The sequence below is a fragment of the Silene latifolia genome, chromosome Y (assembly GCF_048544455.1).
Source record: "Silene latifolia isolate original U9 population chromosome Y, ASM4854445v1, whole genome shotgun sequence".
NCBI lineage: Eukaryota > Viridiplantae > Streptophyta > Magnoliopsida > Caryophyllales > Caryophyllaceae > Silene > Silene latifolia.
The window spans coordinates 96,070,414-96,082,681 of NC_133538.1; the positions used below are offsets into that span (position 1 = coordinate 96,070,414).

At 37.9% G+C, this 12,268-nt stretch overlaps 1 protein-coding gene across 1 annotated transcript; it reads left to right on the forward strand.

The window, feature by feature from the left end:
- The first annotated feature begins 2,972 nt into the window (after positions 1–2,972).
- Positions 2,973–3,665, forward strand: LOC141628561 (uncharacterized). The gene has a single exon (XM_074441686.1). It carries the CDS (start codon positions 2,973–2,975, stop codon positions 3,663–3,665), a length of 693 nt encoding a protein of 230 aa, XP_074297787.1.
- Positions 3,666–12,268: the final 8,603 nt, after the last annotated feature.

The window sequence follows — 12,268 nt, forward strand, 5'->3', positions numbered from 1 at the left end:
CTGGTTACCAACTCTGCTGGTATCTGTCAAAGTTGACTCCTGCTGCTTGATGCCCCCTGGGTAAGATCTACTACCGGGACCCGACCTTCATTCCCCGTGCCTCGTTTGGTGTCTTTCGCGCTTGCTAAAAAATCTATCTGCGCCGCAGTTCCCCGCCCTCGTTTTTGCTTCGGCTTCTGCCTTTCTCTAGTTTTCCCGCATATCTTCCATGACCTTGTTGTGCCACTAAGCAGGGTTTGCGTTGGACTGGGTGATGGAGTAAGGCCTGAACTTGTTGTGCCCCTGTCTGATCTAGGTTGGGCCGCTACAGCAGTGGTTCTGGGAGGTAGAGTGACTTTCGTCACGGATGTGGTTTTTGGGGTGTGTCCAGGGGCCTAAGTTTGTGCCGCTGATACTGGATTTTGAACTGGGTTGGGTGGTATCGACGGCTGACCGCTCCCTGACACGGCTGCTGACGTTTTTTTGTCCATTATACGCTTGAGTAATCAACAATTGACGATCACAATGCCCCACGATGGGCGCCAAACTGTTTTGGTAATTTTCTACCGAATTAGGTTAAGCGAGGTCAATGCGGTCTTACTCGTTGTATGTAGGATGTATATTTGTGTTTAACGTAAAGTTAAGGAATTAAGTACGTAAATAAAAGTTGACACGTGAGATTTGGTGACACGGAAAACCCAATGAGGGAAACGATCGCGGGAAGGGACGACACCCTTCCAAGTATTGCACTACCTTGTTAATAAGAGAATCGAGTACAATGGAGGCGGAATGTAAATCTAGCTAGCACAATGTATTATGCGTCTGAGATCTTGAATGCCCTTTCTTGTTCACCTCCTTGGCTATTTATAGGGTAGGAACCTTAGATATTTCCTACCTCGTTTATGGTAAGGATTATTATTCCTACCACAACTCTTTCCATAACGAGTCTTCCTCCCCCATTCTCCCTAATCTCCCTGAATTATCTCTAAGATCTTCCTGAAGGATTTCCAAAACGCGGACTTGCTTTACCATCAGGCCTTCCCATCGTTGCATGCTCCTCGGCCCAACTCCTTAGACGGATGCCACTTGCGTTTGGGCTTCCTGTGATTTGTCCTACCTCCGCGGTCCAACTCTTTAAACAGAATTAAGTGGGCTTATCCCTTATTAGGCTAAAGTGCGGATTTTAGCCCAAACAAGTCTTATCTCCTATAACTAACGATATTTTTCACAACTAACAAAAGATAATCTAAGTGAAATTGAAAAGGTACACTCTTATTCATTAGTGTATACAATAAATAAATATATATAGTACTTAAAATTTTAAACCATATTACCTCATACAAATTGTTATTGGCAAAATTTTACAATTGTATTCTTCCCAAGTAAAGCCATATACAAAGTGCATCATTTTGAATTTTTTTTTTTTAATTTATAGTCCATTAAAAATTTATCAAGTTGAGATGTGACCAAAGGTTTATAATAGCTGAGCACCATATAGGTTGAAGGTGAAATCACAGCAATCGGATGGCGTAAAAGACCCCAATGCTAAACTATCAGTTCATTGACTATACATCAGATACAATACATCTGATTGTCTACTTTCTGAGTTTTATATTAAAGTTTTTGAATTTTCTTTTAAATATTATGTTTAAAGTTTTTGAGCATATTCACTTAAAAATTAAAATAAAAAAAATACAATATTGCTCAGAAACTATACTCATAAATTCACGTATGTTCAGAAAAAATACATATATATATGCTCAATAACTAAAAGAATATGAGGCTATACATCAAATGCGTAATCTTTTTTTCCCTAAACTACTTAAAAATATTCGAGAACAATGGCCGAGTCGTATCAACTTGAGTTTATTACAACATCCTACAACTATATATTTAATATTAATCACACAAAGTGACAAAAAATAAGCAAATAAGCATTATAAAAGAAAGTCGTTTTAAACAACCACCTTAAGATATATTGAGAAGCCATTTGAAGTTTTGTAAACTACTTAGTAGAATTTAAATAAAAGTTATACTGTAAAATTATACTAAGATGAACTTTTTAGCGATATTATAAGAGTTAAATTACAATAAAATTATATTATATTATAAGATAATGCAAATTTTTATCACCTAATAATGAACCTATAAGTTTGAATATAACTACAACTATATAATCGTATATCATCAGTACTAAAACAAAACAAAATCACATATTAGACTCCTACCATTCCTTCCATGCAAGTTCATTCTTAGTTTCATTCTTATTTACTCAAAATAATTAGGCATTTTAAATTGTCAAATATGAAAGGTTGATGGTCAATGTCTATATTGTATTTATTGGATATGAGATTTATGTAAATATGAACTTATCGTATGTTCATCATTGTCAAAGTTGTTGAATCTCCACAATTAAATTTCCCTATTAATTTGTTTGTGCATGTTGTCGTGTGATCATAATGGTTTGTACATATTTTGATTTGTTACACTTTTTCTAGGAAATTAGGGTAGTTTTGATAATTATTGTTAGAGTGTGTAGTATATAACCTAATGCTTGTAACCCTTTTCGATCATCAATTAATTCGACTATTAGCCAATCTTTCACACAACATTATTTCTCAGTTTATCATGGTATCATCAGAGGAGGTTTGATCCTTGCATCCGTCATTTTTTTTCAAATCTAATACACCTTCAATCTTCATAATGACAAAAAACGGAGATTCCGGTTTTGATAATGGAAAAGGGAAAGGCAGTGGTACCGAAACTATGGCTATACCTCTGTCATCTCCTCTATTTCTATATCCTTCAGATAGTCCTAGTCTCAAATTGACTCAGACAATTTTCAATGGCGATAATTACGATCTCTGGGCTGATGCGGTGAAAAACGGGCTTGACACGAAGAATAAGTTAGGCTTCATTGATGGGACCGTAAAGAAACCCGAGGGATCCAAAGAGGATAATTATGAAGTGGTGGCTTGGGTCAATGCAACACCATGATAAAGGCTTGGTTGCGGAATGTGATAGACGAGAAGTTGCATCCAAGCATTGCTTTTTCTGGCACTATTTTCGAGATATGGAAGGAACTAAAGGAACGGTACGTAGAAAGTAATGATCCTCGTGTCCATCAACTCCAGGCTTATTTGACAGAGTGCAGGCAGGGGAACCGTTCCGTTGTTGATTACTATACTCATCTGAAATCAATATGGGACGAGTTAGCCACCTATAGCCGTGTCCCAGCATGTACTTGTGGTGCCGGAGCAGAGTTTCTTAAGGAGAAAGAGGGGGAGAAGGTTCATCAATTCAATATGGGGCTCAATACCGCCTTGTATGATAATCTTCGCTCCAACTTGTTGATGGACGATGACCTGACTTCTCTCAATCGTGTTTATGCTATCGTTTTGCGAGAGGAGCGCCACAAGGCCATGACCCGTGTCCGAGAGGAACAGACGAATGAAGTTGCCATGAGTGCTCGTACTGGAGCAAGCCAGGGTTGTGGAAATTCTGTTACTACCCAGGCCGAGCAAAAGGAGTATGAACCACCGAGGTGCACTCATTGTAATAAGTGGTACCATACGGAGGAAAACTGCTGGGAGAAACTCGGGCTTACTGGTAAAGGCCGTGGTAGAGGCAGGCGCGGAGGACGCGGTGGAGGCCGTGCTGGAAGAGGCGCTGGAAACAACCATTAGGTTGCTAATTCTGCAACAACTAGTGAAGGGGAGTCCTCCAAGAAGGAGTTCAATGCCGAAGAGATTGAACAGTTGCGGACTCTTCTAAATGCAAAGGCGAAAGGTAATGAGAAATTAACAGGTATGCATAATGTAAATTTAAGTGACTGGATGCTCGATAATGGTGGGTCGCACCACATGACCGGATACCGAGATGTACTTACCAGCCAATGGTAGGGAGCACCGTCGAATGTCGGGTTTCCAGATGGTTCCACCATAGTAGCAAGAGAACACGGGAAAGTTGTGCTCAATAAAATTTTCGAGCTCAAGGATGTTCTATATGTCCCAACATTAACCTGCCATCTTATTTCAATTCCTCAACTTATATGTGAAAATAATTGTTTCGTGACATTCACCTCTAATTGTTGTATAATACAGGACCACTCTTTGAAGACGGAGATTGGATGGGGTGAGCTACGAGACGGTGTTTATTATTTGACACGAGTTGAGGAGGTAGTGGCACGAGTAAACATCAATGAAAGTCGGGTATGGCATCGAAGATTTGGTCATCCTTCAAGCCATATTTTTTCGTTTTTGAGCAATTTAATTAACAAACCTTTGTTTTGTGATTCCGAATATGTTTGTGACCCATGTTGCCGTTCAAAACAAACTCGATCCAGTTTTACTATTAATAATAAACGACATGCAGTTTTGTTTCATTTGATTCATTGTGATATATGTGGACCATACCATACCAGTAGTCTATCCGGGGCATACTATTTATTAACCATTGTCGATGACCATAGTAGGAGTGTTTGGGTTCATTTAATGAGAGACAAAGGGGAAGTTTGTGATTTGATGGAATTTTTTTGTAAAATGGTACACACCCAATTTGGAAAGCAAGTTAAGGTCGTGCAAAGTGATAATGGTACTAAATTTCTTTCGGGACCATTAAAACATTTCTACAATGAAAGTGGTATGCTTTTCCAAACTAGTGTAATCGACACCACTCAACAAAATGGTCGGGTAGAACGGAAACATAGACACCTCTTAGAAAAGGAGAGGGCACTCCGTTTTCAAGCCAACCTACCCATCGAATTTTGGGAGGAGTGCGCATTAAAGGCGGCCTATCTCATCAATCGCACACCTACTAAAGTTTTAGGTGGTCGAACACCTTATGAATTACTCCATGGTCATGCTCCTAGCTTTGATAATTTACGCGTCTTAGGTTGTCTTGCTTATGCTCACAATAAGCAAAGACCGAAGGATAAATTTAAAGAACGGGGGACTTGATGTATTTTTATTGGTTCCCCGAAGACTAAAAAAGGGTGGAGAATGTATGATTTAAAAACAAAATGTCAATTTGTTTCACGAGATGTTCAGTTCTACGAAAATATTTTTCCCTATTTGGATTCGATTGAAAAACCGGATGTGAACCCATGTGTCACCAATGATGATATACCAGACCCCACCATGGATCTTGCGTTATTTGGACGTCCCAACCATGAATCCGTTCTTACTCAAAATTCAGAAGTCAATGAGGCAACAGGGACCTCGTTGCAAGGAGAAACAGAGGAGCCTACGACTGATAGTACCGTAACAGGAACTACAACAGGAGACGGAGAAGCTCTAAATTCTGACAATCAGGGGGAGGGTGAGACAGGTGTTGAGGAACTGAGACTTGGTCGAGGAGAGCGGCAGAAGTTTGAGCTCGCATGGAGAAAGGATTATGTTTACAAATCAACTCGTGTCATGTCTCCAAATCATGCTCACCCGTCTCAAACTCCGTCATCTACGAAAGGTACTCGTTATCCAATAATTAATTATGTCACAAGTAGTTATTTTCGTTGTGTCACATGGACTTTCTTGGAGCCAGTGATGCGGTTAGAACCGAGAAATTATTTTGAAGACATGAGATACGATGAATGGAAGGTCGCCATGGCAAATGAAATAGCGGCACTCGAAAGAAATGGCACTTGGCAAATCGTTGACTTACCGGAAGGCAAACGACCAATTGGGTGCAAATGGGTCTACAAAATCAAGCATAAGGCAGACAGAACCATAAAGCGGTATAAGCCTCGATTAGTAGCCCAAGGTTTCACTCAAATCGAGGAGGTGGATTACCATGAAACGTTTGCACCGGTGGCTAAGATGACAAGTGTTCGGCTCTTATTGGGAGTAGCGGTGGCTAAGAAGTGGAATATTGCTCAATTAGACGTCAATAACGCATTTCTTCACGGTGACTTAAGTGAAGAGGTTTATATGCGACTACCACAAGGATTCAACGCAACCGTAAAAGGTAAAGTTTGCCGACTTTTAAGATCTTTATATGGACTAAAACCAGCTTCGAAGAATTGGTTCGCAAAATTGACGGATGTATTGAAAGGGTATGGTTTTACGCAATCATTGGCGGACTATTCTTTATTTACTATGCAAACAACCGGTTATTTCCTTGGAATATTAGTCTACATAGATGATATGATTATAGTGAGTAATAATGCCAAGGCCAGGGACGATTTGAAAGGGTTCCTTGACAGAAAATTCGGGATCAAGGATCTCGGTCGGTTAAAATATTTTTTGGGAATAGAAGTGGCCCATGGAGCGACAGGATTATTTATTTGTCAGCGTAAGTACGCAATGGAAATAATTAAAGAGGCAAAGATGAAAGGCGCGAAACCAATCAACACTCCCATTGTGCAGAATCATGAACTAGCACTCGCCTCTGGTCATTTTCTAAAGGACCCAATGATGTATAGGAGATTAGTGGGGCGATGTACCTCACCATTACCCGATCATATTTATTGTATGTAGTGCACACCCTTTCACAATTCGTTCAGGCACCGCGGAAGGAGCACTGGGATGCTGCCCTCAGAGTATTCCGGTACCAAAAAGGCAATCCGGGGAAAGGAATAGCGATGAGCAAAGAAACGGATTTTCAGCTAAATGGATATTCGGCCTCAGACTATGCCCACTGTCCTTTGACGAGACGATCACTCACCGGGTATTTCGTCTCATAAGGCAGACACCGATTTCTTGGAAGGTTAAAAAACAGCCGACAGTTGCTAAGTCCACTGTCGAGGCCGAATATAGAGCAATAGAGGCGGTCACGAGTGAACTTATTTGGTTAAAATATTTTCTTCATTCACTCGGAGTCATTCATAGTCATCCTATGCGTGTTTTGTGCGACAATAAATCGGCATTACACATTGCTAAAAACCCGGTATTTCATGATCGCACGAAACATATTGAAATTGATTGTCATTTCATTCGACAACATTTGGTAAGCAAAAACATTGAGGCAAGTCATGTTCGCAGTAAGGAACAAATAGCGGACCTATTTACTAAGGCTCTTGGTGGAGAAGCGTTCGGCTATCTACAGCGTAAGTTGGGCATTCGGTCACCGTACACTCCAACTTAAGGGGGAGTATAGAAATATATCGAACATATATTTCGGATATATAGAGATATATTTATTAGTATTGTTACGATATTGTGTTGTATATTTTAGATGCTTGTAACCCTTTTCGATCACCAATTAATTCGGCTATTAGCCAACCTTTCACACAACATTATTTCTAAGTTTATCATTTTCATATCTTTATTTCAAGATTTGCTAATTTTATTTAATTAATTTAATCTTCATAGAAATAAGGAGCTCATTTAGGTGGAGGGACCAAAGGTGAGAAGAAGTAGAATTTAATGGTATTGACAACTCACCAAAACCTCTGTATAGCAGTGACATACACATAATATGAGAATAAGAGTTATTTTTTACTCTAACTAGAAGTTAGGACTTCGATTCTCACTCGTGATAAAAGTGCGCTTATTTGAACACAAACAAAACATAAGCACATATAAGTACATATGATAATATTGAGGAGAGAAGTGAGTGACTAATGTGAAAAGTCATACATAAAAAAAAGAGGAAGTAGTGTCAAAAAGTTTATTATAGTGTTAAACCAAGTGAATTAATTTCTGCTCTGGGACTAGAGGTGGCAAACGGGTCAATCGGATCAGTTTCGGTTCGGTTTATTTCGGATCGGGTTATTTCAGTGGACCTTTATTTTTTATTTCAGTTTGGTTCAATTTAGGTTGGATTCGGTTTCCACGTTTAAGCGGTTGTAGATATTTCGGGCCGATGCAGGTTCGAGTTGGGTCAATATTGGAACAAATAAGGTTCGAGCCGGGTCAATATCAGAGTAGATGAGATTCAAATCAGGTCATATTCGGATTGGATGTCAAGGGATTAGGTCTTTATTTAAAACATCAGATATAATAAAAATAATTTTTTTTAATAAGTAATATACAATGTTTTTTTTATAACTAAGATATAATATTAATTCAGAGACGCCAAATGGGTAATACTCATATGTACAAAAAGAAACCTTAGATGGTGACGGCCAGGTACATTCGGGTCATTTCGGGTTTCAGTGTTGGGTTTTAGTCATTAATATACGGGTTAAAATCGGTTCAGGTATATTTCGATTCGGATTAAAATAATTCAGGTTGAAACAGTTCAGGTTCATTCGATCTTGGGTTTATTTCGGATATTACAAATTCGGTTCAATTTCGAATCAATTCAGGTCAATTCAGGTTTCGGGATGAAGTTCAGTTATACCTTTTGGATGTAAGGCAAGGTGTCGATTCAGTTAATTTCGATCGATTTTTCGAATTCGGTTTACTTTTACCAGGTCTATCTGGGACTACTTAAAAACAATCATACTCGAATAATTACTCCTTATATGTGCCTATTACGCTAAGTGTTTTTTGTAAGATTAACGTCGTGATAATTACTTTGAAACTTTGTTAAGATATTACCCGGGCAACGCCCGGGCATGAAATCTAGTATATATACTTAAAAGAGGAACTTTTCGAGCTAATTCATTAGCTACTTAAAAAAATAAATTTTCGAGGAATTTTATTGGCTACAGCTTAGAACTTAAAAAATAAGATAATTACATATAATATTAATTAAAGTTTATAGATTTTGTTTTTGCTATTTTAAATATGTTTATATTGATTGTTTTTTACTCATAATTCCACCCGTATGCATGGCTCTTTGTCTATGTTGTTATCAATCTTAGCAAGGGTAGGATACTATGACATGATATGGCTGTTAAATACTTTCTCCATACATGTATATATGTATGCCATCCCCACATTATTTCATTCATTACGAAATTTTTGTTGCTTAGAAGTATTATTAAAACCATATTTAAACATGTAACACCCCAATATACCAAGGAGCCTTAACAAGACCTTCTCTAGCATATAAAGGCGTTACTCTCTCGGTTGCCCGAGGTTAGCAATCATCGAACGTTGATAAAAGAACAGTTACAGTCTATTACAAGGTTAAACAAAACTACTGATATAAAAGATACAACTCAACAACACTATGTGAACTACTCCTGTCGTGACTCGTGAAAGACTCATCCCGCCAAGACTCCAGCTATCATCCAAGACACCACCTGCTAAGACTGACTGCTCACCATAAGGGATCACGGTAGACACAACTGAAGCAAACAAGAAAACAACCACACAACGTCAGTAACTACGGACGATACATCAACAACAGCCAACTCGCTACAGACTCAACAAAACACACACACAAGCCACAAGCCACAACTACCACAACCAATCACTGTCACCGACTATCCACTAGAACAGCCCTGCCAGTGGGGGACCGCAGCCCGCTCATCATAACGAGTGATAAACCCAAGTTTCCTTAATGTGCACATCCCCTTCTGTGGCGGGTTCCACAGAGGGCGAACTAAGGGCGTGAAGCCACTCCCGCAAGTGACTCCACTCAGCCAGGGACACGCCCTAAAGATCACACACAACTATACAATAATCACATCAACCGAGACAACACAACATCAACCTATTATCACAATCTATCAATCACACCGACACGACATCAACCAACTCATATCAAAAGACACACTAGACACCCAACAGTACTGAGTAGGCGAACCTACCTCTAGCCAACCGCAACGATTCCGAGTCCGACCACAAGATATCACCCAACCAATCAACACATCTATACAAGCAGTACAATAACCTATTACTATTACTACCACCCTAACATAAATAACAACGACAATGATGATGATGATGACATATCTACGCATAGCATACCGGCATCAAGACCGCAACCCGACTCAAGCAACTCATCCCTACGGCACAAGCATCCTCAAAGGCTTCCAGGAAGGAACCAGGGTAAAGGGAAGAAGGAGAGATGACTTTTAGATTTTTCGGAAGAGGCGGAAATGATTTGCGATTCTACCAAAACACGATTATAAATCCCCGCTGTAAAGACGCTACTCGATCGAGTAACTAACTTACTCTATCAATTGACCCCTACTCGATCGAGCCTCCCACTTACTCGATCGAGTAGCCTCGACTAGATCGAGTACCACATTCCCAACGCTTATCATGACACAAGATATCTCTCGTAAGGTTTCCTTAAAGACTAATATATGTCACTAAGGTCGGTCAACGAGTCCCTAAAAGGACGGGTATTACACAACAAAAGAGAGTTTCTGAGACTCCCGTTTGACCCGATGGCAACCCATGTAATATTTATAAACCCGGATGTTACAGTCAATACCAAGTCACGGGAAATGGAATGTTCTAGAGGTCGGCTCAAGATGACTGGATCGTGGCCGATGTTGACAAAGGAAAAGTCAAGTAATATTGTGAATGCCCAGTTTAGGACTAATATTTTGAGCATGAATGTATTGTCGCTCTACTAACATGTTGCTTTTGGTTTCGAAAATTGGAATAGGTCTTACGAGTTTATCTGAATCTCATGTAAGACGGGTTTATAATGTTCGATGCTTTTAATTATGTGTGTATCTTAATAAGGTTACTAAATATACAATAATGATTGCAATTGCGAATATTCGCTACGTATATGATCATTGGAGACTTGATTTGGGCACCTTATCTGATCGATGGCCTTACCACTGGCAATGGAAAAACAAAGGAGACTCGACTTAGAATTCAAATCAAGGATAAAAAGGATTGGGTTTATGCGGGTTAGGGTTAGAAACTACTCAAATTAACGCCTTTTTACATACGAAATAGTAGCTACTTCGCAAATATTAGAAAATCTAAGTTAGCATAACACATTTAAAAGTAGTAATGATACACGAGTTTTGGACAAAATAGTCTTATAGAATAACAATACTTTTGATATACTTTTTATACTAAAATTCCATTAAAATAGTAGTGTTAGGAATTGCACATATTTTCCGTCTTCGAGCTATTCAGAGTGTTTCACTTATACAAATGAACTTTAAAACAATATCAGAGAATCTTACTTTTTTACTTAATAATTAAATAAATATAATACTTAGTGTAGGATAATAAGATAAGAAATTGTTTTACCTTCAAATTTGTACTAACACCAACTGTTTATTTTTATATAGTATATAAACGTTGGATTCTGACCGGAAATTGAACTCTATAGGCAATTGTAAAAGTTTATTTAGGTATTTAACTTCTAAAAACATTATAGTACTAACTTTTACGACTTTTTTTTTAACTAAATCAATCTGCATTTATATATTAATTTGCTCACTTTCCAATCTATATTTTCAATCACCATCCTAACTTAAAATATTGGGTTCAATGAGGAAGATAACTACATATACATGTGGTAATAACTTTATTAGATTGCTAGAGACTAATTTTTGTTGTAATAGATGACAATCTCCCTATTCTTTTGAACTGAAACTTTTAAAATCAGTTTCCTTTATGTTTTATATAAGTTATGTTCAAATTAGTCAGTATCTTACATGTTAAGTTATGATTAGCAGCTCTTAGTAAAGTAAAGGTAAATATTAGATATTTTACTCTTTTTTTCTTACTAAATTCAGAAATAGAATAATTAAGTTAAGATAACCAAGTGGATATTAACAACAAGATAAAAGGGGATGGATGGAGTTATGGAGTGAATGAAGTTAAAATGGAGGTAACAAGAAAACTTTATGCACATTACAAATTATGCAACTCGCTCGCTAGACCTGATACAATGGGGAATTGGGGATACTGTACATGAGTAATATGGGCGAAATTGGTACAAGACGGTATATAGAGTCGGATTGGTACAAGACTTATTTGAAAATAATTATAATCGACTTATTCTCTATTTATGTTTGGTTAAAAGAATTAAATTGGTAAAGAATCATTTAGGACAAGGTCATTTATCGAATAACGGTAAGAGATTGGGATTAGTGAAATTTACATGCCACTGTTGCTCCTCTAATACGTGTTTGACAATTGCTCCTTTATTTTATTCGTAGTAAAGTTAATATTAAAATTTACGAGTCATAAGTTGTTACTTGCAATTTTAAACTATTTTTATTCGTAACGTGCAGTTTTAGGACGGGTCGATTAAACTCAATCAAAAAAATGTTAAATGAGTATCAACAAAAGTTTTTAATGTCAGATCATCTTTCACATATCTAACGCCAAACATTATGCAAAATGGTCTACCCAAAAGAACAATCAACACCATGCTGTTCTTTGGAGGGTAAAAATTCCACACAAATTGACCAAAATATAAGTATATATTCGTTATAAAATGTCTTAGAAGCAACAGTCCCAACATAAATATT